The sequence below is a fragment of the Lampetra fluviatilis genome, chromosome 49 (assembly GCF_964198595.1).
Source record: "Lampetra fluviatilis chromosome 49, kcLamFluv1.1, whole genome shotgun sequence".
In the NCBI taxonomy this organism is placed as follows: Eukaryota; Metazoa; Chordata; class Hyperoartia; order Petromyzontiformes; family Petromyzontidae; genus Lampetra; species Lampetra fluviatilis.
In genome coordinates this window covers 7,076,706-7,103,271 of record NC_136323.1, presented here as the reverse complement: position 1 = coordinate 7,103,271, position 26,566 = coordinate 7,076,706, and the positions used below count along the sequence as shown (strand labels likewise).

At 45.2% G+C, this 26,566-nt stretch overlaps 1 protein-coding gene across 5 annotated transcripts in view; it reads right to left on the bottom strand.

Annotated features, from left to right (window-relative positions):
* The window catches only part of LOC144948501 (voltage-dependent P/Q-type calcium channel subunit alpha-1A-like), a 168,732-nt gene that overhangs the window by 117,123 nt on the left and 25,043 nt on the right, over positions 1–26,566 (bottom strand). For all 5 annotated transcript variants that reach the window (XM_078878020.1, XM_078878021.1, XM_078878022.1 and 2 more), the window contains exons 3-5: positions 8,770–8,861; positions 7,736–7,888; positions 6,661–6,854 (exon numbers count right to left, since the gene is read on the bottom strand). In XM_078878020.1, the coding sequence (XP_078734146.1) occupies positions 6,661–6,854; positions 7,736–7,888; positions 8,770–8,861 (439 nt within the window). The remainder of the gene's footprint in view (positions 1–6,660; positions 6,855–7,735; positions 7,889–8,769; positions 8,862–26,566) is intronic.

Here is a 26,566-nt window from a genome sequence, read left to right as displayed (position 1 = left end):
CCCTGAACAGGAGCAAGCCATGAGCGTTGTCAGTCAATTCGACGGTGATCGGAGTATTGGGATCCTTGGATGGCGTTCAACTTACAAATGTAAATTATTATGAATATATCTGTTGACTCACGTGATGGACACGCCTGTGTGTATGCTCCTTGCACTATCATCAATGCACCAAGTGATCACATCGAGCAAAACTGGCACTGAACCTTCTTGGGGGTGGGAGGGGGGGGGGAGAAAGAACACGTTTAAGTGCGCTCGAAGTAATGGTAAAGGTGTCAGAATGATAGCTGTTGTGCTTTAATATTTATAGAATTTGAAATGGTGGTAAATTGACCGAAGAACCCCCTTAATTCGTCAGAAATAAATAAATATAAACGTGTATTTTATCCAGATCCCATCAGCCACATGGCCTTCTGGTAGTGCATAATTTCAGCAGCGTTGGTTAAATACACATCAACGATGGACTGGTTTCAACATTCAGTCTATCATCAGACGTCAGACTTGCTTAAACCAATTCCAGATGTTTCAAAGCCAACACCCTCTCTGTTAGTGATGGGCCCAACAAGCGTAATCTGATCATTTGGCTGCTGGATTTAACAACACACGCACACACCTGTGTTTGCTCACAAGCAGCAAGGCACAATCGCCATTACGTCTTGTATGCATGTCATGTGATCACTCCATTGTACACACCGTACACTGCTGTCGTCACACATGCGATGCGGCGGTGACATGGGATGCATGCAATGCATGATGGGAGTCGTGTGCCTTCTTGCCGTTTGTGAGCGGCACACCTTTCCATGATGCCAAATAAATTTGCTTCCAGCCGACACGCATTCTCCTCTCGTGAGCATGGGCTTTCTCAGCGTTTGCAGAAAGTGGTTGGATTTGAAAAAAACGCGACTGCTACTCTCTGAAGCTGGATAAAATTTGAAATACGCATCCCGAACAACCAGACCCCTTAATTACCATAAGTCTCATAATACCCTAACATGCACACCTTTACCATTATATACACCTAGCGATTAAAGTGTAATTTGTTGTTGTTGTGGAAGATTACATGACTCTAATAGTAAAAATAGGGAATAATTACGTTAACAGAGTTCTAAGGCAGCGCTGGTTGTGACACATGAGGTGTGGTAACAATCGTTCTAAATTGAGTCTTTAGTTATATCTTTAGAAGGCGCTAAACAGTATTTTCTACCATAATTATTGCAATTAAATAGAAGCATGATAATCATAATTGTGTTCAGAGCAGTATCAAACAGAGCAATGTAATTATCCTTAAAGGAGAAGCTTGCTTATTCCTAATTCCATCGTTTAGTTATTTATTTGAAAAGTTAACAATCAAATTAAGTATGTCCTTTGCAAGCGTTAAAACATTGTTTTCCCTACATATTTTTAAGAACGTTAAGAACTGCTATTTCGCAAACTAATGTGAATGAAAACCCAACTTTAAAAGGGCCTTCATAGTACGCTAATTTTTAAGATGACAAATCAAAGTTTGAATTTCATCCAAACATCGTCTCTGACCAAAAAAATCACACTACACGCACGGAACTCATTACATCCCAGAAGCTAAGCAGCTACGAGCCTGGTAAGCACTTTGATTTGATATAACCGGTGGACGGATGTTGCCTAACAGGGACCTCGTCAGCAATTCTGTCCGTCCAGATGCCTGACCTTGACCTCGCAAGGCGCCAGTGGGTTCAGTTGAACCGCTTCCGGTGTGACCAGCAGGCAGTGTGTGCCCCTTCAGAACATCGATGGGGCGTACTTATCCGTGACAGCCCCACGATGTGAACGCGGGGAGCCAGGAGATCGTGGCGTGCAATGTGAAGTCCGTCAGAGGTGGCTGTGAAGTCCATCAGAGGTGGCGTGCCGGGCACACTGATTGTTGTTGCCCTGTTGCGTGGCTCTGTGGCTACCGTGGGCTGACGTCCACTCACAGACATATATAACATTGACGTACATATGTCGGGATTTAATTTGTTATTTGTCTCGTATGTCTGGTGCTCTTACTGTGTAAAAGTCAAAAGCATTCGAAAAAAAATAACTTTGATGGGTCACCACGAGGGCTGTGCAGGTGGTAAAGGCATGGGGCTAAGAGGTGGCCATGGCATGGCTAAGCTGACTGTCCAGCCCCTTCTATGCACGGTGAGTTTTTTTTCCCCGGGTTCTCCGGTTTTCTCTCTGACACGAAGCCAAAAGCTCATGCATGGCATTTGCGAAACATCCAATTGCAGGACATTTCTCACAAAGAGTCTTGAGACTCATTGGTGAGGCTTTCCTGGGTAAATAATAATAATTAGTATCATCATCATCATCTAAGTGGAAGCTTTTCTAAAAAGCACACCCATGTGCTTAATGATTGCTGGTAGCAGCAACTCATTGCTCCTGTATGTATGTTGAACTTCTTTCGCACCATACGTAGTCAACGTGCTAATCGGAGGTGCGGGGAAAGGTCACTAACTGCCATAAGAGTGTGCGGTGATGAAGATGCCTTGACAATTGCATGTTTACTGGCACATTCAAGTCAGTACTACTCAAATGACACATTTCTAGCCCCACTGGTATCAGGAAATCAGAACCCTCACATGGTCCAACCCAATTTGAATACAAAAAACCCACGATCTTTGTTCCATTGTGTGTCTGCGTGTGCATGTGAATATGAATGTGTGTATATGTATAATTGCAGCCATTGTTTACTCGTGACGAATAGACAATGGCCAATATATGACCTTGCCCTGGGCCTCCCCTCCATCGGCTCAGCCTTAAATGATATACCTGGTGCACCGTGTTGGCCTTCAAAGGTGCTTTCTAAAATCCCTTGCCCCAACAGTCTGCTAAGGCTATAGTGGGGGGGGGGGGTCTTTGTCTTTGTAATTGGATGTACTCACGTGGCGGAGTGCAAGACTGAGCGTGCAAACCTGGTGACCCGAGTTCGAATCCCGCTTCCTGATAACATCAGTGGCGTATATCTGATCCGGTCCTGGGCCTTCCCGAGTTCGACTCACACTCAAATGAGATGCCTCGTATTATGGGGGGAGAAAAACAAATATTCTCCACTGGGAAGGTGAAGGCGCCCGAGCGTGGCGTGGCGTTAGCCCCACCATCGCCACGTGCTCCGCGGCGCCCTTAATAAGTGCTCGCTAATGGCACATTCCCCAAAAAGCCCGTGTGACTGCAGGGGGATCTTTGCGTGTACTTAAACGAGGAGCCATATTTAGCATGGCTATACTTTCATGGTAAGTGCTGTTAGAAGGCACTTATTGCGGCCGTCGTGGTTCACAGAGTAGCAGTTAGGTCAGCACTGCCCATATGCCTGGTGTTGGCAAACTGGACAATGTACCTAAAATAATACGAATGCCAATGATTTCCCCACGAAAGCCTTATTGATTCTCAAAATTTGGCTGCATGTGGGTGAGATGCAGGAGTATCTGGAGAGACCCACGCATCGTTACAATGGATCGACTGGCCCCGTCATGAGAATGTAGAACGTCCTTCACTGACTCAGGGTCACCAATTAACCGGGATGAGCATCATTCCAATGTGTTGACATTCACGTGGCGAATAATCTTAGGTCACACCTAACAAAATAAACCAGACCAACCAAATCATGACATCCCATTGCCTTTTTTTTACATGAAGCACGTTCAAAGTAAATTAGTTATTTTTTACAATTTTGCGTAATAGTAAGTACACTTGACGAGCAATGCACAGGTCGCTAGTTCAATGTCCCACCATGGAAGTTGAAATTATGGGCAATTTTCATCCCTATGCCTCTGTTGACCCAGCGATATCAATGGCGACACCACAGTTAGTCAACCAGCAGGTGACGTGCGATGGGGCAGAGTGTAGTTACTTCCACCGCTTCCAAGACGTCTGGAAGAGTCGACCAAGGTACCTTGTGAGAGGTGCTGTCTAGAACCTCCTCTGGTGGAGGCCCTTCTGCAGCAGCGGGATGAACAAGCAATTGCAGACCTGCACCTTTTATTTCTAAGCAGTCATGAGCCTGCAGACATATATATACCTGAGGGCTTTTGCTATGCAATCCCACATCGGCCTCTCCAAGGCCATTATAATCAATGGCATTCAGATGACCTGGTCTGTGGTTGTGGCCCAAAGGACGTAAAAAAAAATCAGTGCGCATCATCCCAACCAACGAATGCATTTTTATTGCCGGGCACTGCAAGAATCCATTTCGGAATGAAGCAACTGCCGTCGTTAATGTCGTAATTACTGTCATTCAAAACCATTAGCACGGTGACGAGCAGACGCCATTTCCTATGCCGAATGCAGCATTTGAGCATTGCAACAAAATGTTTCGCAGAAGTGCCCGGCTTTGCACGGAACAAAATCATCAAAGATGAGATGTAATCGTAGATACCGAGGCATGCATTTTAACGCCTCCAATGCAATCGAGAGCGACGGCACAGTTTAACCGAGAAACCCGATATTGCTGCATTTGCAATCACCCCGAGGATAATTCAGTGGCGCCGTGAATGCAGACACAATGGGATTGCAGCCCTCCCCCCCCGCCGCACTTGAATAGCACTGATCAGTATTCAGCCCCAGTCCCTTGCGCTTATTTGCCCGAGGAGCGCGGTAAAGCGATAGTCATGGCAGGCGCGCGCCAGTCCATCCCATAGCACGCGCGTGTTTGCTCCCCCCCCCCCCTCGTGCCCCCCTGCACCCCCCTGTGCGTGTTTAGCACGCAGACCCCACCTCTCGCCCATGATGTGAAATTAATCAGGGAACTACCCCCCCTCCTCCCCGCCTTTCCTCCACCTCGTGGAAAGTCGCTGTGGGCAGGTGAGAAACTGTTAGCGAAGCCGTCGGCGCTAAAGAAAAAAAAGATGTTTGTTGAAAGCTGGCGCCGCGTTTGCATCCTGCACCCTGGGCTGCGAGATGGCAACGCATTCGCTGCGCTTCATCTCGATGGGTCAAAGCGGGGGGGGGGGGGGGGGCGGGCGGGAGAGCGGCTGGAGAGAGATGTGAGGGAGGCAGGAACGTTGCAATTGACTGAACTGCAGCTCTCAAAGAAACGAATTCACAACCGCATCCTCCTCATCTTCCGCCTCCCCATCGCCCTGCCGTCTGGCCGATTGAGGAGAAGATGATCGCTCAGACATCAATCACATTTCTCCCAACGCCCCCCGCCCCCCCTCGCCCCTGCAACGTGAACGCGTCTTTTCCTCTGCTCAAACCGGCGTCGGAACGGTGGCGCTCATTTCCGACGGGAACGTTCTCAAGCAGGCCGTGGCATTTCCATATTACTATGGCGGGATTAAGTATTTCCCACGTTGTATGTATGCATACCTTTTGTCGCACCGCACGAAGCGTACCGTGCTAATCGCAGATATGAGGTGAAGGACAACGAACCATACACCAAAAGCAGCTCAAAAGAAATTAATTTTGAATGTAGACTTCCTAGAAAAGCCATTTGATCATTCCTGTAGAGATGATGGGCTGGTTGTCCTCAACCGAGACTATTAACTCAGGGGGGTAAGGATTCCGCCCTTCTGAACTTTGTCTGGAAGGCATTCCATCAAGCGTGCTTTCATCATCGTCGTCGTCGTCACTGAACGTGTACATGGCGAGCAGTGAGTCCAGTTTTACCCCTTCAGTGGGCCCTGTCGTGCCAAACTCGGGTCTGCTGCTCGCAAAACTTTTGTCGCCCCTCCCCCCTCTTCCGTTTTGTGATCGCGTTGAGTTGTAGTAAAAACAATAATAATAATAAATACTATTGGTTCTTTCGGTAAAGGCACGTAGGTAAAGAAAATAATAGCGAAAGAACCAAGAGTATGGATCCTTGCAGTCACGAAAACTTCAAATCCAGAATAATAATAAAACTCATGCAAATGGTGCCTTCCCATGCAGTGCATCTTGGGGAGCCTTGCAGCAGGGGACCCCCCCAGGGGCAGCTGTCTCTGTGCGGCACAACGTGAACGCAGAACCGGCCTGCGTGCGGACGTAAGTCTGCCAGTCAGGAGGCGGTGATGCTGTGTGGCTTCCCAATTCAGTAATTTGCGAGTAATTGATCATATTTGGCCTATGATGCCTGCGCACGTGACCTGCCATTTTACGAAAAGCCCAACGGAGTCATTTATTATGACCGGGAATCAGACGTGTGTGTGTGTATGTGTTTAAGGTGGGGAGCGGTAGTGCGGAGGTTAGCGCGCTGCGCTATGAACCTGGAGACCCGAGTTCGATTCCCGCTCACGGCCAACACCAGCGACGATTATCTTAGGTCGACCCAGCCTCAAATGAGTACCTGGTGCAGTGTGTAAACATCGCCACTAGGGGGACAAAGGCGGCCTGGGCGTGGTGCGAACCACTCACTCCCTCGTGTGCCGTGTCGGCCTTCATAGGTGCTCGCTAACATTACTTGCAGCAAGTATTTTAAAGGCTATATGGATGATCTTTGTCTTTGCCTTTGCTATGGGTAAAACACCTGCAAGCATTAACCAGGGCGGCCGCCAGGCTCAGCCCTACCTCCGCTAAACCTTTGCGACGAGTGGCAAAGATGCGAGATGCGTCTCGGCTCCGTCACCGTTTCCTAGTGAGCGGCCAGCATCGCAATAAGACAAAGGACGATTCGAGACGCACGCAACACCCAAACGGAGAGCAGCAGCGGCAGTAAGTAGAAGAAACCCTCACGTTGTAGAGGATGTCGGTCCAGCCCTCCATGGTGATGCACTGGAAGACGGTGAGCACTGCGTACAGGATGTTGTCAAACTGAGTGATGCCGTAGTTTGGGCCTTCCCAGTGGCCCCGGCACACCGTGTCGTTGGGACACACGAAGCCTGAGGAATCGTTCAGACACGGCTTCTCATTCTTCGGGTCCGGTTCGTCTGTGAGGAAACACGGGGATAAGAAAAAAGTATCCGATTATCCACAACCCCCGATTATACACTGGTCAACACACTTTTTCTGGCAGAAGGTATTCCAACGGTTTTAAGGTAATTTTGGGGTGCTGATTCCAAATCTGGCATCAGTTTTTGTCCATCACATCAGGTTTTTGAGATATCAATATTGCATTTTCAATAAAAACTGAAGAAGAAAAATATGAAATAAATGTGGATATCTACATAAAATGATATTATAAACACACTATCCAAAAAATACAGCGCCATATTTTAACACTAAAGCAGTCACTGACTCGCAACAACTTGCAATCATAAGTGACAGAGTTAATTTCGGGTAAAATCAAAGAAAATGGGGTATGCCGATAGCATAAAAATGAGATGTGATAGAGCAAATCTGAGATCAGATTTGGAATCAGCACCCTCAAATTAGTCTAAAACAGCTGCAAAAGTCCAGGCCAGAATTTTTTTTTGTTGACCAGTGTTATCCGTAACTCCTATTACCCGCGAATCCACGGGGAAATAGATAGGGGAGTCCACAAATAAATCCTGTTGAATGTGGCCTTATGCGTCTCATTATCCATAATTATCCACAGTGTTCGCTCATACTTAGCGAAATAGCTTCCGAATTTCATGCGCCAATTATTTTCGCCGATGACAGGAATTGCATGGCAAATTAATCCCACTCTTCGCAGCCACTGCCCAGGTAGCCCAGCCCTTTGCCAATACTTTTAGTCAAGACTCTTAGGCAGCCTGAAACTGGCCTTGCCAGGCTGTGAGGAAGCTTCATTGGACATGGAGGATTTTGAATGTTTAAGCGGTGGTGCATAAGCAAGAGGGCTGCTTGAAGTTGCTGGCGTTTCACTCACTTGTCTTGGAATCAAAGCAGGTGTTGTGCAGCTTCCCCATGTAAAACTCCAGCCCGATAATGGCAAAGATGAGAATGGCGAAGAACAGCAGAAGACTGATCTGTAACAGCGGGATCATGGCCTTCATGATGGATTTTAACACAACCTGAAGACCTGAAACACACACAGACACAAGGGTGCACATCAAGTTTATTTTGTCTAACGAGGTGAGAACTCAAGTGAGGAGGATAAAGTCACGTAGGTAAAAATAAATAATAAAAATAATAGAAATAATAATAGAAATAAAATTATAAATCACGACGTTTCGGAGGCAACACAAGTCTCCGTCATCAGGTGGGACCGTCACAGCTAGATTTACTGTATCAAGATTCAAATCTGTATCAAGCTTTAAATCTAGAATGAGGAGCATAAGTCTAATTTGCAACGGCGGTCTGGGTGTTGAAGGGAAAGATTAGAACGTCGGGAAGTTTACTAATGAGAAGGAATCATTCAGTCCACATCGCTCATTAGGGCAGGAAGTCACAGAGAAGCTGGAAACTGGCGCTTACTACAATTGCACCCCAGTACGGGCTGGGGTGGTGAATACTCGCTAGAAGAAATCCTCATCGAGTCATTTGCGGAAGAACAAAAATAGACGTAGTCCGCGAATTTGTGCCATGATGGCAAAAGACCTCACCGAATCTTTAAATTTGCGTTACGTGTTCAATAGGGTATTTTTTTTCTTGTTAATCGCGGTCGCAGAGCGCAAGCACACATTTTCCCAAAATGCGACCTGGCCAGCGTCAATTAAAGGAAGAAAAAAAAGAAGCGCAAATTTTATTTTTTAAGCTGTAATGGATGAGAGTCACCACGCGTCATGAATTGATCAAGGTTAAAATAACTCGGGGAAAGCGGACAATGGGAGGATTGATCCAAAGGAAATGCCGACAGAGAAGTTGTTTGCGACCTGCGGTGTGGTGGTGGTTGAACACACCCCCGTACGGACAAATCCGTCGGTCTGTCGCCGTGAATTTTGTGGGTTTGGAAACCCTTACTTGGAATGCCCGAGACCAGCTTGAGAGGCCGGAGGACACGCACGGCCCTCAGCGTCCGCAGGTCGTAGTACATCCCCACCTTTGCCATGATCCTACAAAGCAGAGTGCGGACGGTTGGGGCGACACATTCAGGTTAATACCACGGTGGGACTTTTGCCTGGTAGGATGTTGATGGTTTAGTAAAATTTTTCTGTATGTTTTTTGAGTGATTTGTTTGAAACGTTCTTGTACTCTGCACTCCCGTTGTGTGTTTGCATTGTTTGGTGTTCTAACGTTTGTACCCGCCCCTACTGGACATTTGTGACAATGGGCTTTGTCACAAGGAAGAACTTAAGTGAGTGGGTATAAGGGACAGGGAGAAGGGGGGAGGGGGAGTGCACTTAACAAACTGTGAAATAAAAATAACTTGCACACGCCTAGTGAAATTATCAACCAGATAAAGTCCCGCAGAGCGGTAATTAACTCCTGTCCATCCCCGCCAAATGGTGATTGCTATTCATGACGTTTGATAACCCCGGGGAAGACTCACTGAGTTTCAAGACTTAAGCAAGGACGGTCTTATCACGTGTTCCCACTGAATTCGCTCATGAAAGCACTGATAAACGCCGTTTCTCACTAAACATAATTCGATGGATGTACGATGGGCTTCGGAGTCGATATTAATTGAAGAATCAATGCATTACGAATCGACCCGTGCTCGTAAAAGCCACCCATATATTTATCCTGTTAGTTTTTGATCCGCTTATGGATTAATGTATTTAAACGAAACTTGCTCCGTATGATACTGTTCTAACCCCTAGGTGACTCTGATGTGTTAAAAATATTTCGCAATATACAAGGTGCAGCCCTGAAGTTGATTGCTCATGTGACTGCTGGCAGAAGGGTTTCCACTTCAGAGAGCTTTAGATAGCCCCTCTAGAGGACATTTGGCCTACTCTTCCATCTTACACAATCGTCTTGATTGCCACAAATGAACCACATCTCGTCATCATGCGAACTCTGGTCATCCTCGCAGCGGCTTTTGGTAGGCCATCGAACAAAGACGGTCTCACTGCATCGCGCACTTTCATCTGAGCTTCTGCGGCCGTCTGGAACACTCTTCCTTGCGGTATTAGGAAGCCATTGGAGCTATGCTAAAAATCTACATTGAAAACGAATTTTCTTTAGAACTGCATTTTTGTGTTTAATGTTATGCTTTCCCCGCATCACAGATTATCACGGTTGGCTACGTACGGCGCTAAAGAAGGTCAACATACCTCGATACATCTTGAAAAAGATGGAAGTAGCCACATTTTACCCCACCACTCACGACGAACGGTGGTGTACACATTTATACGCCTGGGTGGACAGGAGATTGATCCAGCAACTTGTGGATTCCAAGTCCAGTGTGCTACCCACTATACCATGGTGACTTCCATAAATGAAATGTTCCTGTAACTAAATAATGACTCTCATGGAACGTTGTTGGCAATACACATAAACAAATATTCTTCCGACAGATCAACATGTATTGGCGTTCAGTTTTGTCAACTGCCTTAGGGAACGATTCAATCTCCGAAGTAACGCACGCGAAAAAAAAATCCCTGAAAATTGTAAATGTGGGAAGCGCTTTAACCGTGGCTGTTGCATCGAGACGTGAGCCCAGCAGCCTGAACTGACCCCCACTCAAGGCTAAAGTCATTGGCAAGTGTTATCTGCACCGGTAATGCCCCCCCCACCCCAGCCTCTCCACCACCACAACTTCGTGAAACCTGGCCTGACCTGCGTAGCGAAGCACGGTCAAACAAACCCCGTGGCCAAAATAGACGTGGGGAGGCACTGATTCAGCTTTGAATATCGAAAATTGCCTTAAATAATTTGTGTTGCAATTCACCGACTACGATGGGCGTATGCGAATTAACAATGCGATAACTTGAAACATTACACTGGTCAACAACAACAAATTCCTGGCCTGGACTTTTGCAGCTGTTTTAGACCAATTTCAGGGTGCTGATTCCAAATCTGATCTCAGATTTGCTCTATCACATCTAATTTTTATGCTATCGGCATACCCCATTTTCATTGATTTTACCAGAAATTAACTCTGTCACTTATGATTGCAAGTTGTTGCGAGTCAGTGACTGCTTTAGTGTTAAAATATGGTGCTGTATTTTTAGGATAGTGTGTTTATAATATCATTTTATGTAGATATCCACATTTATTTTATATTTTTCTTCTGCAGTTTTTATTGAAAATGCAATATTTGATATCTCAAAAACCTGATTTGACAGACAAAACCTGATGTCAGATTTGGAATCAGCACCCCAAAATTACCTTAAAACCGTTGGGATACCTTATGCCAGAAAAAGTGTGTTGACCAGTGTAATCGATGCAAGGGCAGATTTTACTCTCATTTAGATCGTGCACACATCCTAATGCGCCGATGCCACGAATGTAAATGTATCCACAGCTAGCGTCAGTAGCTCGCACATTTTCTTCTGCGGTGTCGTTAGCTCCATTCCCGCAGATTCAACATTGGCATGTTATTGGGGTACAATTTCCGTCGAGTGCAAAGTATAATCAATGCTCATGTCGCTTGGCTCTCCGCGTGCATCGTGAGCGTAACGATCCATTCCAGATCGACCAATGGGATGCATCGTCGCGCACCTCGCGTGCTCATACACAGAATCAACAAGGAGCCCGCATTGAGCACTCACGAACAATCAGGTGCGCTTCAACGCGGATTTGAAGTCACTCATTACGCGAGAGTCAAAAGCTGGCCGGGAGCCCACAGACAAATATCTGCATCACTTACCTAATCTGGGAGATGCAAATGTTTTTTTTTCTCCCCGACGATACTTCCAGTCTTAGGTTTTTTTTGGTAAAGTCACGTAGGAAAAATAATAATAATAATAAAATAAAATAATAATAAATGAAAATAACTCAATTAAATCACGACGTTTCGGAGGCAACACAAGTCTCCGTCTTCAGGTGGGACCGTCACAGCTAAATTTACTGTATCAGGTGAAGAGAAATCCAAATCTTGTCTCTTGGATTTCTCTTCACTTGATACAGTAAATTTATGATAATTGGTTTTTTTTCCCTTCTATCTGGCAACAAAACTGACACCTTTTTTTACGAGGAGTCATGTTTGCATAGACCACAATACCTGCAGTCATAATGCAAACAAAAAAACAGTAAATTTAGCTGTGACGGTCCCACCTGAAGACGGAGACTTGTGTTGCCTCCGAAACGTCGTGATTTAATTGAGTTATTTTCATTTATTATTATTATTTTTTACCTACGTGACTTTACCGAAAAAACCTAAGAGTATGAATCCTTGCAGTCACGAAAGCTTCAATTCTAGATACTTCCAGCGTCAACCGTTACAGGAAGAGAAAACCACCTGCGCATTTGCCCGCGTGCAAAACCTTCGCCAAACCCGCCCAGTGTGTCGTGTGGCACCTGCCCAGGCGCTTACGTCACTTCGATATTGGACGATTTTTGACCCCCCCCCCCCCCATCGTCACACGACGTTACAAAAAGTCAGACCCCCCCTGAAATATGACGTCACAAAGCTCTGCCCCCCCCCCCCCCAAAAAAAATAAAACATGCTTCAAATCGCTTTAAACTATTGTCATTGTAGTGCGTATTTAATGTGGCGCTGCACTCTGATGTTTTAGGAGAAAACATTTATTAAAAGTCTATTTAATTAAGTAGAACGTGTTGTCTATAATTATTTAAAGTTGCGCATTTTGATGTGACGTCATATTTCTCAACTCCGCCCCCCCTCGTCGCACATCGTCACAAATGTCTTACCCCCCCCCCCCCCCTAGGTGCGTGACGTCATTTATGGACGGCCCCTTACCTAGCCATCGCGTCAAGCAGACGAAGCGACGTGGGCAAAAATAGACGCGAAGGAGACGTCACAGTCCACCATGAAACAGCATCTCGCGCTCCAAAAAAGCCGACGTCTATTTTGAGCTCTTGGCTCATGATTTATTTATCTCGGCGGTCTCGCGGAAATATATCGTGATGGGGGTAATAGAATGAAAACGGGTGGAATATTTATTTATTTATTCTCCAATTCCATTACGGTGTTTAATCAAGTTCCAGAGCAGTTGTCACAACATCGTGGTGACGGGAACTTGACGGCTGTTCCCGCACGCCCGCCGGACATTTGTCGTGAATAAAATGAACGCATTCCTCGTGCACGTAAGGCATGAGGTTATTTGCACGCGTTTATTTAGACAGGCAGTCATCGACTTACGAACGCCCGACGAACGAACACCCGGCACTTACGAACCGGCTTCCATGAAAGATTTGATGTTGTTGTAGTTGTCGTTTAAACATTTGACTCAAAACGCGTACTCTCATTTGTACGTTAGAACCGCGGCACTATGTTTTGTTCGGCTGAGCGATCGTGAATGAATCAGCCTCGCGCGTGGAGTGAGTGTTTGTGTGTGTGTGCGGGCAAAGTGGTGGGGAGCGGTAGTGTAGTGGTTAGCGCTACGAACCTGGCAACCCGGGTTCGACTCCCGCTCACGCCCAACACCGGTGACGATTATCTGAACCGGTCCTGGGACTACCCTAGGTCAACTAAGCCTCAAATGAGTACCCGGTGTGATGTGTAAACATCGCCACTGGGGAGACAAAGGCGGCCGGGCGTGGTGTTGGCCACCCACCCCCTCAAGGTGCCGTGCCGGCCTTAATAGGTGCTACTCGGGTAATGGCGGGTGGTTGGGATTGGTGCGCATGTAAATGTCAAAGTAGATTATTGTGTTCAGACTTTACGAACGGGCCTCCGTGAACGAATTGTGTTCGTAAGTCGATAACTTCTCGTACCTGAGTTGTAAACAACCCCCCCCCACTTCCGTTCTTTCTAATACAGCGGGCCCCCCGCAACGCAATTGCAGGAATTCAATTACATTTATTGTTACGTGAAGCTGGGTGTGTGGCGGGGAGGGGGGGTGGTGGAGTAGTGGTGTGGAGGAGTAGCGGGTTCGCGCACCGTGTAGGTAAACTGTGGGGAAAAACTGCGTTCAGATCGCCAGCCGCACGGCTGAAATTGGCGGCGATAGAAACGTGTATAACCGGACCTAGAGCCACCCCTTTTACCAACCAGGGCTGACCAGCACGGGTGAAGTATGGTCAAAACAGCCCGCCATGACAGAAATGCATGGAGAGGGGCTTAGTCGAGCAAGCGGATTGACAAACCGCTGTAAATGAGCGAATTAGATCTGGTGATCGATTTGTAGGTACCCCACTAAACTAGAACATAACTTACAGAGTAAACAACTTTTGCTGCTTTTTGTGTTTAGTTTGTTGTCCCCCCCCCTCCCGTGCTTCTGTGGCCGTCTGGAACGTTCTTCCTTCTGGTATTAGGAAGCCACTGTAGCAATGCATTTTTGTTAATCTAGATTTTAAAAAATAATAATTTTTGTTAAGATCTGCTTTTTGTTTTTAGTTTGTGGTCCTTCCCGTCCGCACCTACGATTAGCACGGTTGGCTATGTACGGCGCGAAATAAGTTCAACATTCATGCATACATCCATTTGACTTCAACGCCTCTACATATCGCCCACCAATCTCAATACAACTATAAAATATATATGTATATGTTAACACTTTCCGCTGTGGAATGGAGCCATCGCTTTCACAATTTTCAATTAAACTACCTGTTGAGAAGAGGGTCATTAGACATCAGCGGGGTAGATATAAATGGACCGCCGTGTATAATTAAAGCTGGTAGCTGTTTAAATCAGCTTCATCGTAGGCCTGCAAGACGATGTCTGTTAGATTATTGTAATCAAAACCTTTTCAGCACTCCTCATATATTTATGCATTTGGTAAATTGCAACGTTTGCTTTCACCCCAGTAACCATCTGCGAGTCGATTAACGAATTACGAATTCACAGATGATAATTAATCATATTAATTTGCAACGCGCCGCCACTCGCTCTCGTAGAGTCCTCAAACACGAGGTGAACCGACACCACATCACGCTCCCCCAAGCTCTGCTATCCTCTATTTATATGAAGGTGTTACCGGACAATTAATAAGTGTTTGCATATGGGAGGAAATCGCAGCACTCAGAGAAAACCCTATCCCATGCAGATGAATAGAGATGAAGTCCACATTTGCTGTACCGCCTACTCTCATTAGTTTGTTGTCCTTCCACCAATCCGCACCTCCGATTAGCACCGTCGGCTACGTACGGTACGAAAGAGGTTCATCACACGTGCATACATATGTCAAGCGAGGGTATGGCAACATCGTCAAGGCCCACGGGGAGTTTCACAATATTTGGGTTATCCACCATCACAGTGCTGGATTATGAGTCATGTGCAAAGCGACCAATCGTAACAATGTTTTTATTTGTCTCAATGAGTAAGCACGAACACAATTCAATTCACCCGTCTTGACAGTGTGTGTTACACACACACGCAATTTTGAATTGTAATTGTTGTGGGTTTACTCTCCAGCACACCGGTGTGGTGCTGAACCACAGTCGTAACAAATTGGCATGTTTTGTTTACGTGACAAACCTTGACTTAAAGCTTTCGTGACTGCAGGAATTCATATTCTTTGGGTCTTTCGGTAAAGCCACGTAGATAAAAATAATAAAACAATAATAACAATATCACGACGTTTCGATCGCACCACAAGCAATCGTCATCAGGTGAAAAATATAGCGGGAGAGCTGCTGATCGAAACGTCGTGATATTGTTGTTATTATATATTTTTTTCTATCTAAGTTACTTTACTGTATGACACAAAGAAAGTGACAAACCTTACTAATTGGCTGGTTCGGGTGGTGGAGGGTTTAACGACGCATTTATATTTACGCGATCTTACCTAAAAAACCTCTATTATGGACATGCAATGTTGTTCGCTTGTGTGAGTTAACTAAACCAGTTGTGGTAGCAATGAACGAGAGAAGAACGCATGGAAAGAAAACCATTATCGAACGCTTCACAACACAATAAAAGACAAATGTGCCTTGTGAACACAAGTTAAATGGCACAAAATAACCTACATAATCAACGGTTATTCACAGTGGCACACCAAATTGTTACACAAAATTCCTCAGCACATGTGTGAATGTTTTTTTTTTCAAATAGGAAGTTCAATTTATTTTGCCCGAAAATCCCATTTATTTTGCCCGAAATTACTCTTTTTCCTTGTAAGTAGCTGCTGTCACATCCACAAAAAGGACTCTAACATCTGAAAAGGCCGACAAAAAGACACACATCCCAGGTATGGAGATATGTGCACTAAGGAGAAACAGAATTCAATTTGCCTATTTACCCACGTAATTGAAATATGGACAGGGTCAGTGATCACGTGGACCTGCAAGGGTAATTAACATCTACAGATGAGATGGGTCCCTCAGTTTCCTCAACTTGGACGGGAGGGTGGCGCAGCGTTAACACTCGTGCCCTCCAGCAAGAGGAACCTGGGTTCAGTTCCTGACTCGGGTGCCTCTGTGTGTGTGGAGTTTGTATGTTCTCTCCCTGCTCTGCAGGGGTTTGCTCCGATTTTCCTCCTATAGCAAAAAATAAAAACCCCAAAACAAAAAAACTGATATAGGCCAAACAATCAAATGCTGAAAATGTATCTTGAAACTACTCAATTGGGATGACACAGCAGATTATCGCCCCCCACCTCCTCCCCCCACGACTTCGCCTACCAAGTTTCTATTGTGGGTGAAGGAGGATCCTGCCAAGTTTCTATTGTGGGGGAAATCGTGAGACTCAATGAGGCTTTTCTGGGTAAACAACACAATAAAAACAAATAATACAGTAGTGGACTCAACTCTCAACTTATCCATGTGGGGGGGGGGCACGAACACAGATACTGTTTACTATTTTTAATATAACCTATACAGTGCAAACTTTATTGTTTATTTTTTTAAAGGAGGCAGTCAGTCATGGGCAATGAAGGAAAGGGAAAGCCTTGAACAGTGGCACTGAGTTGACAGCGCAGATGGGCTGGCGAGAGGTTTTACTGCCCACAGAGAGAATACTGACTTGGGGCTTTGACAGAACGTTCTTGGTTGATGTAGAACAGAGAGGAGAGTAGCGTGAAATGACGGGTGGAGAGGCAGGCAGAGGAGAGCCCATGGAAGATCTTGAAAATGCCGAGTGCGATTTTGAAATCGATTGGGAATTTGGACCGAGGGTGAGTGGATGGATTCATGTAGTGGTGGTGATGTCGGTATCATTTACATGTTCCAGTGATGAGGTCTCTGACAAGTGGCATTTTGGTTCATCTAACGTTCAGAGGTGAGGATTATTTGGAAAGAAAGAACCAAAGAATATGGCTATAGATCCTTGCAGTCACGAAAACTTCAAATCTAGAATGAATATAGGGAATTGAAGAGAGAGCTGAATTAGGCAACTCTAGAGGGGCTGTGAAGGCACGTTTGAGAACCTTCGCAATGGACAGGGTGACGAAGTGAAAGATATGGGAGACGTTGGGCAGATGGAGCTAATAGCTTCTGCAGAGTTCAAGATTTGCCCTGTTAAGCTTGTGATGGTTTTTTTTGTTGTGGTCTCAATGTGGCGAGTCTGTGGGAATAAACTCATTTTGTTCTACGATTTTATGAAACTGATTTTCTTTCGAAATGGATTTGCGATGACGTGGTAATCAGTGCACAATGTGTGACCTGACTTTGATTCCCGGTCATGGCTAACACGATTGGTGGGCGATTTTGGACCCAGTCCTGGACATTCCACCATCGCTAACTCAAGCTGACCAGCATGCTGCAGTAAGGCCAAACACTATGGCATGGGGGATGCCTTCATCTAGCAGCGGACTTTTACAATTGCTGTGAATATATTTTTCTGTTCTGCCTTAAAGACAATTGTAAAAAACATTACCCACTCACTACAAATAAGAACCGTCCAGTCAAGCCATCTTATATAATAGACTTCTTACAATATATAGGAAATTTATGCGATATATTAAAAATACTATTAAATTGCACGGTTGTTTAAAGTTTGATTATGTCCGATTACATGAACAACAATAACTGCCATTCGCCACTAAGTGGCAGTCACGTCACCACGGTGCTTGTGCCAGGCTAAGTGCACTTTCAGGCCACGTGAAATGTCACGGGACAGACCCAGGTGCCATGACTGACCGATGCAGCAGCTGTGCCACCTACTGTGCCACGTTGCTGTGTTTTTACATAAACACACACACACACACACGTTATATACAAAAAACTCAGCCATAGAAGATAACTCCTGGCATCCTCATGCCAGCGTAAAAGTGCTTCTCAAGTTTCCATTTCACGCCGCTGTTGACCCGAGCCAGACGCACGGCTCCCGACATGCTCCTGCCAAATGCTCGCACCACCACTTACCCGGCGTGCCACGTCCACAGCACATTGCCACGTGCGTGCCACGATGTCAACAAATTATAATCCACCACAGTCGGTTCGCGTCCTCGCGCACAGTGTGTCAATAGTGCAAAACGAATCAAGGCATAGTTCATACATTCCAAATATTGTTACGATTCACTGCATTCTGGATAGAGATATTGCCTTTATTTATGTCGCCGTTAAAGCAACGTTTAAAAAAAATCCGCATTGGTGTCCTATAAAAATATTGCAGGGAATTGCATGGGAGAGAAAATGGATCTGAACTACGAACTCTCCCATATTAAAAATGAGCAGCCCTCACACCCCCCCCCCCACGCTTTAAACGGGGTCAGGCTACGGGGTTAAGCCCTGCCCTCAACCACCGCACACTCACTGTCCGTGCTCCATTGTATTTTTTTTGTCATAAATAATTTGTATTTACATAGAGTACAAGGATTCTGCTTAGATACGTACGTGCGCTTGCAAATAACTGTCCTGCAGCAACGCATAATGAGGATTTACATTGAACAGAGGCCCATACTTTAACTCGGCTACTCATGCCCAATAACATCTGGTAACACAGCAGGAAGTGTGACACTCTGCTGGTGAAACCCAGAAGGTTGAAACCAGTACAGAGTTATTTGGTCGATCAAATATTGCTGAGCAATATTGGTCTGGGAAGCCAATAAGGATGATGGACAAAAAATAGTTAAATTCGATTTGTGGAGACACAAAATGCAGCCCTCGTAATAATCCACAGCAACGCGTAACGATGTTACGTATCGTTGCTTTTTGCGATGAACAGGGTACACTTGGCAATAGCATTTGGCAACACAGAGCCATTGAGCCTGGTGGACTCAAAAAATGTGCATTTCTACGTGCAGACACAGCATGGAGTTCTGCTCACATACCCTGCCACACTTGTCAGAAGCGTGAACCCTCATGGGTGGGACAGAAGGTCACCTGGACAGATTGGACCCTCATATGACCAGGCCTAATTGTGCCTAAGCCTCAACAATCACAAGGGCAGGGGTACCATCAGGTGGATTTTCATTTGCGCACCTCCACAGGCAAGGCTCGGCGATGCTGCGCAGATGGTGCTAATTAATCCGTTCTTAGTCCAAGTTACATTTATTGGCAACGGGCGCAGAATATTCAATGCACGTCTGAGCACTTATAGACGCAAGCATGCACGCACGCACATTAAGCACACGTGTCACATATGCACTCACGTGCAAAAACAAAGTACCGCGTGAAAATTAAAACTGCGGTGGTTTACGTAACATCGAAAGCCAAACATTGCCACCTATTTTTGCAACTTTGCACAGTTGATACTCGCAGAAAATACTAATTACTCAATTTCACAACCTGCCATTCCAGAGTTCCCTTTCTTCACCAGAGGCCCTCTCCCCCCCACCACCCACCACGATAACCTTTCGAAGTGAAACGCTCGAACCGTCTTCCTTTCTCCCCTTGAAAAAAACCCCTCAACCTTACCCTTCATGTCACAAAATGCCAGACGTGTTCACTCACGTCGAGCACAGAGAACTTTGATATTTAAAAATGTTTCTGACTTCTTCTGGATGGGGGGTGGTGAAACAATATATAGCATTTTGTTTTCATCCCCCCTCCCCACCCCCCGAATCCAGTAGTTTGTTATAATTTATATAGCGAGAGCGTCCGATTCTATAATCAATTCCTGGCACGCGGTCAACCATCCCACCATTTGCTTGGGAAAACAACAAAATAATGTAATAACTGCCACACGCGAAAGGCTTGGCATTTACACAGCCTTGGGTTATAAAGGAGGAGGAGGATGCGGTGGGGTGGGTGGGTGGGTGGGCGATACAAGAAGCGCGATCTAACTCTCGCTTAGAACACATCGCAGCAGAGTTGAAAATTGAAAATCGTGTCCGCAACGTTTGGCTCTCTCGCGCTTACACGAATTAAAAAAAAACGATGTAATCGCGCCGCCGGTGGTGACTTCCCGCTCGCAAATTCTCCTTTGGTCTGCGGAAAAACGCTTTTCCACAGTGCCATTAATTATTAAATGAATTTATGTCAGACACTTAGAAAGGGGAGAGAGAAAAAAAACACACACACACACAGTCACTGTGCCCTGCCTGACAGTACCCCGAGATTTTGTTTTTCCATCTTAGAAAAATATAACTGTAACGCATCGCTAAGTGACCAAAGAAGCCACCAACACGACACCGCCACCACGAAGAGGTTCATAAACACCCGTAATCGATTTGACCTTAAAGCCTACATAATCTGATGTCAGTTCTAACTCAATGAGCGCCCTGCATGGATGGGCTCCTCCGTAACGATCATAGGAGTCCGCCGGTTTCAGAGAAGCGCCGGGATTCATGCGGACGAACCCTCCGGCCGGTTTATCCACCGCATGAATGATTGGTTTGGTTTGCGTACCACCGCAGAACCACCTCTGTCTAATTCTAGATTTGAAGCTTTCGTGATTGCAAGGATTCATATTCTTAGGTTTTTTTCCGGTAAAGTCACGTAGGTAAAAAAATTAAAATTAATAAAAGTAAAATAAAATAAAAATCACGACGTTTCGGAGGCAATACAAGCTTCCGTCTTCAGGTGAAACCGTCACAGCACGATAGCTGTATCATTTGATACAGATGTCGTGCTGTGACAGAAGATTGTGTTGCCTCCGAAACGTCGTGATTTTTATTTTATTTTTATTTTACTTTCATTAATTTTAATTTTTTTACCTACGTGACTTTACCGAAAAAACCTAAGAATACACCTCTGTCTAGGCCGTCCCAGATTTAGAAAGCAATCGTGCGGGCTTTTGTCGAAAGGAGAACGTGGTCACAGTGGTCGGACTTTAATCTTCGAGGAAATAGAGTCGAGTGTCAAATTGTGCAGGAAATGCACACGGCCAGACATTTTGCGTAATTTCATTAACACATTACAAGGGAAGATCTTCATCTTCCAACAAGATAATAATGTCGCGTCGCATTTAGAGGCCTTTAAAATGTGTGTGTGTGTAGCGATAGCTTATCAAGACTCTGAAAAATATATATTCCTTGTCTGAACGGTTTTAATTATACGAGGACATAATAAATGAGGTGAGCCAACATTTCACAAGCCCTTTTGCTTTTCCCGTTCAGACATTTCAAGGAGTGCGGGGAAAAGGTGCAACGTGCTAACTCGGCGGGGATGTCATACGGGCGAGGCCTTTCGGTGGCCACGGTAATGATGCAGTTACGAACCAACTAACTCACTTGGCCAGCCTCTCTTCCCGTAGCATCCTCCCCTTTAACAACACAACCCCGTGAACCCCCACCCCCCCAGCCCCCCCGCGCCACGGGCAAATGCACCACAAATCCATAAAATGCTCGCACCACAACGACTGCACGTGAAAGAACATTGCAGTTTAAAAGGCTGTACGGACAGAGACGAGGAAGGATTACCAAGACGAGCCGAACACTCTCGATGCTTCTTCAATGCAGCGTTGATCTGCGCTTGTCCCTCGCCATATAACCATTCGCAACCCCCTCCCCTGATTGTGACAATTGGGCACCGCAATTTGATTTCAGAATCAATTGTTACTCGTCCCAATTTTCGCATGTCATTTGTAACGTTCGTATTTTTTGTCGTCGTCGTCGGTACGATTTTGCCCACTGCACACCACCCCCGCAGCGCTGCGTAATGGTCACCACCGTACGAGGGCTTGCAATCCACAGGTCGCCGGTTTGATTCACTGTCCCGGCGAGGCAGGAGAAACAGTGGGCAGGTTTCTTAAATCCCTCTGTCCACCCCAGCAGTGTAATTTGGCGTACGTTGCAGTGAGTCGATAGGCATGTCACGGTGGCGAGACGTTAACTACCTCGCCTGGTATACAGGAGGTCGTAGGTTCGATCCCTAACCCTAGGGTTTGCATTATCTCCCCGTGTTCGCGTGATTTTCTCTCGGGGTCCTTTGGTTTTCCCCTCTACATTTAGAAACACACCTTTAGAGCATTTGGCTGCTCTAAATGTCCACGTGATAAGCCACTTCGTTGAGCTATCGTGTGTGGCCAGGTCGTTTCTGAAATAGAGCTGTAAGTCGCGTGTGGTGGGGTAAAGTGTGGGCACTCCCACCTCTTCCTAGATATCAGGTCAGCGTTGAAGAGCCGACGATGTACCCTCGAGGGAGACAGCCTCTCTTGGAGGCCCAAACGCCGGCAGTGGCAAGACATTTTTTGGGGGGCTCCACCTTTTTCATTCACCACAAGCCGAAATGTAACATTAGCCTCTCGTGTGCGATTTATTTGCATGCATTGCAATGAATTCGATCCTTGCATTGATTTTAGTCTTTGAATCAATGCGTAGTGACGTGCCTCCTCATCTTCATTGGTGGCCCTGTGCCTGTTTAGGATATTCCCCATGGCTTGGGGTAGAGGCCACAATGAGCCGTTGTGGGTTTTCAACCTCACGCCGTGATTTAAAGGAATCATCTTGTATGCAAATTAATTACGCGTTGTTGTTGTTGTGAAGCTTTGAAGGTTGAAGCAAACACACGCAGAACTTGTTTATGTGCCCCAGCATGTAAATATAACATAATATAGGTTTTTGGGTCAGATCGTGTTATTTATAAATGTGTCGTAACCCTCCACTACCCGACACGGCCAAACAGTAACAAATGTGTCACGTTTTTCAAAGGACAAAATAATTCACTTCTTTAGCCCACCGGTGTGCTGTAGAGAGAATCAACAGCATTTTAAAATTTGAGTACGACGTTTCGCTGATAATTACAATCAGCTTCATCGGGCAAGAATGGTGAAGCTCTCCTGTTGCTTCCGGTCTTAAATAGAGCAGCATCAGGGTGACGTCATCATTTAATTCAATTCATATAAATAACGCGATCTGACCCAAAAACCGATATTATGAAAAATATTGGTCGCGAAAGCCTACGTGTTAAATATAACACGTTTTAGTCGACCAGCCCATTGGTTTTCCAGACCAACAACATCCAGAAGAATTTGTTTAATCAAGAAAACTCTGGACTAGTTTCAACATCTGAGTCTCATCAGCTGAGTCGCGGGCTTGTTAAGTAAATGCTGCTGGGTAATCAGATGTTATTGGCAAGAGCACTTGATCTAAAATGATGGGGCAATGTTCAACGCAAAATAAACATCGTATACAGAACTCAAATTACGTGTCAACTTCTTATACAAATTACAAAAAAGGTTTATTCTATGAGCCTATTTGTTCTCCAGATCAATATTATGCAACAGAAAAAACCACTGTACATTGAAGGAGAAGAAAAAAAAACCCCAGTCAGTTATTTATTCATTGCACAAACGTCGATCACGTGTGCCAATTTTTTACGGATTGACATTGCCCATGCTCCCTCCCCGGGAACTGCTTGGTTGGATGAAATTCGCCACCTCGTGAGACGCGGGGAATGATGAAGCCCTGGATGGGAAGGGACTAAGGTTGGGACCTATTTGGAGGTGGCAGTGGTGGGGGTGGGTGGGCGGGCGGGCGGGCGGGCGGGCGGGGGAGCGGGTTGCCATTTGAGAACCGAGAGTATGTCTGACAGAAGCTGATAAAATTTTCTTGCAATGTGCTGCTGCTGAACTGACCATTAGCACTCCAGGTGTATTGGTGGTGCGGTCCCATTGGAGGCCTGAAGCAGACATTCATTTTGGCATTCCCCGCCCCCTTTAAATTTGTAAACTCCTAGTCTCCTTCTTTCGTATGAGCTGATATAGATGCAGAGCAAAAGCTACAATTTCACATTCAGGTGGTCAAGCCAAACAACCGCATCAGGAGCAGCGAAGTGTATCGCTGTGATGTCTACTTCTGATTTGTGTGACGGTGGCAATGCGTCGGTATTACGTTGTGTGTAATTAATACGATGCAACTCTCGTTACTCCTACTGAGACGTCATTATTACATGTTATTCTTGTGTATGGCAATGTGTTCAGATGCAGTAAGATGAAATAACAGATCTGCAGACAAGATAGAGAAGAGCGAGATGAGTGAGCTGCTTTATGGTAATTGGATTTTATATTTATTAGGATCTGAATTCGAGCAGAAATTCGGTGCTTTCAATTTAATGTTCACGAATCTGAGTCCCCTTGAGCCTCTTGGAGCCCAAAGCTTAATTTGAAAATGCGAGATTTAAAAAAAGCATGCAAAGGTGCAGCACTGCAACTGTTTGCCCACACAACTGCTGGCAGATGGTCCTCCATTCGAGGCTACTCTAGAAAAGCCATCCATAGGATTATTTTGCTTACTCTTCCGTACAGGCCACACAATTTTATCAGAATATATATTAATAGTCGGGGAATCCGATGAGCTATAAAGCTATTTTTCACAGATGTCCAGTTGTTGAGGTACGTGGTTAGAACGTTAAAACAACAAAGCATACAAAAACACACATTTTACCAATCGTTTCAAATCTAGAACACATTTTACCCTGCCATACACACAACCTGTTGATTGACTACCTGAGGTCTACCCGTCCAGGCTGCTGAGTGGACAAAGGCAAAAGGAAATTTTAGAAACTTTCCCAATCGTTTCGAATGCCTCACCGGGAGATCGAATCGAACCAGCGACCTCTGCATTGCGAGGGCGGTGCGCTGCTGACCATTACACCACATCAGCAACCCCCACGAAACGAGGAACAAACTTAAAAAAACGCTTCAAGCATGAGCGTCTGAGATGTCCCTTCTTCCAGGAAATTTAGTAAAAAAATACAAAACCAGTCCATTAAATGGAAGGGACACATGGGGTTGGTTTACCCGCAACCCATATCGCTAAGCGTGGGTTTCTTTCGTTCTTTGCAGTCTTGTTGACATTTCTAGAACAAAGCCCGTTCGAATGTGGCCACTCCGAACTATGCTTCTTAAGTTGTACTACTTTGTATACGGATACAAATATTTATCCCCCTTATTTTGTGGCCCGAGAATTGATGTTGCAAATAGACCGTATTTTATAGGTCCCAATAAAATACACGAACACCACTGCGCACGTAAGACAATTGTATCGTAGGTAATGAAAAGCATAGCGCATGAAAGAATATATAGCGCATGAAAGAATATATATATGCAGTGCTGTGTATATAAAGTAAAGATTGAAAAGGCTACTTTCTTTTGAATTAATTTGTCAAAGGCCAGCTTCAGCAATAGCTCCACTTGACGGTGCCCATTAACGTGAGTTTGTATACGAGAAGCTGGGATGGAGTGGTGGCACAGTGGTTAGTACACTTCGCTATGAACCCAGCAATCTGATTTCGATATCTGAAACTACAAAAGCATGACGGGCAGGGCGTGTGGAGACCTTCATCCGGTAGTGGATCCACAAAGGGTTGTACGTTAATATTATTATTTCAAACCGATCCATTGTGATGTATATTACGGGTACATTTAAATCAAGTGGCTCAGCCGTTGTCGTTTAACCTCGGTATCATTATACCGCCATCAATAACCATTTGAACTGAAGAGAAAGAAATCGGCAGAATTTTGTCTCGCAAATTAAAATGCGACAATAATGACGTGGAATCAGACCGCCACGGTAATAGTGTTCTGCAGGAGACAGAGAATACTGCCGTGGACGAGAAGCAGGCGATGCTATTTTTAACCGGAAAACAGATTTCTGGTCGATCAATAAAAGCAAAGAAAGAAAGCCTAGCAGCGTGGGTCCCTTTGGCTTGGGTATCTGCAAATAATACCTCCACGTGATTTCATTTCATTCATTTCAAAGGCCTGCTTATTTATTTTCATTTCGACAGGTATGTGTACTCTGTATATTGTTTTTTTGCGTGCGACGTTATTTTTTTCATGAATTTGAAATTATATTAATCAATCCCTATCTTTTTGCGCCATTTTAGAAAATGTGTTCCGGGCACGTTTCTCTTTGTACGCATTTAATTGTTTCAGAAATGCAACGAAAAGTTAAAGGCACAGCCCTGCAATTCCTTGCGCATGCCACTGCTGGTGGAAGGGCCTCCACTATGGGGAGCTCAGCGGGGCCTCTCTAGAAGGTGGTTTGAGACTTGACATGCGGCTTCCACGCTGGCCAGATGTGTTGTAAGAGGTGTACATGCCCACACTTTACCCCTCCACATGCGAACTGTCGCTGAATGTAATGTGATTTTGAAAAAAATGTAACATTATATTTTAATAGCTTCTTCTTCATTCTCAATAGAAGAATGGCATTAACAACAAAAATGTTAATTATGGGTTTAAAAAAATACTATCTATAAGAGAGGTTTTTTTTGTTGGGTTAGATATATATATTTACGCGATTTAACAAAAAAAGAAATAAAACACCCTGTATTATGGATAATATTGGTCGCGAAAGCCTACGTGTAAAAACATATATCGAAAAACATGATGTAAAAAATTACAAGTCTGAAAGACACATTAAATTTGTAATCATCATCATCATAAGCCTTGGTCAGTTCACTGCTGGATGAAGGCCCTTCT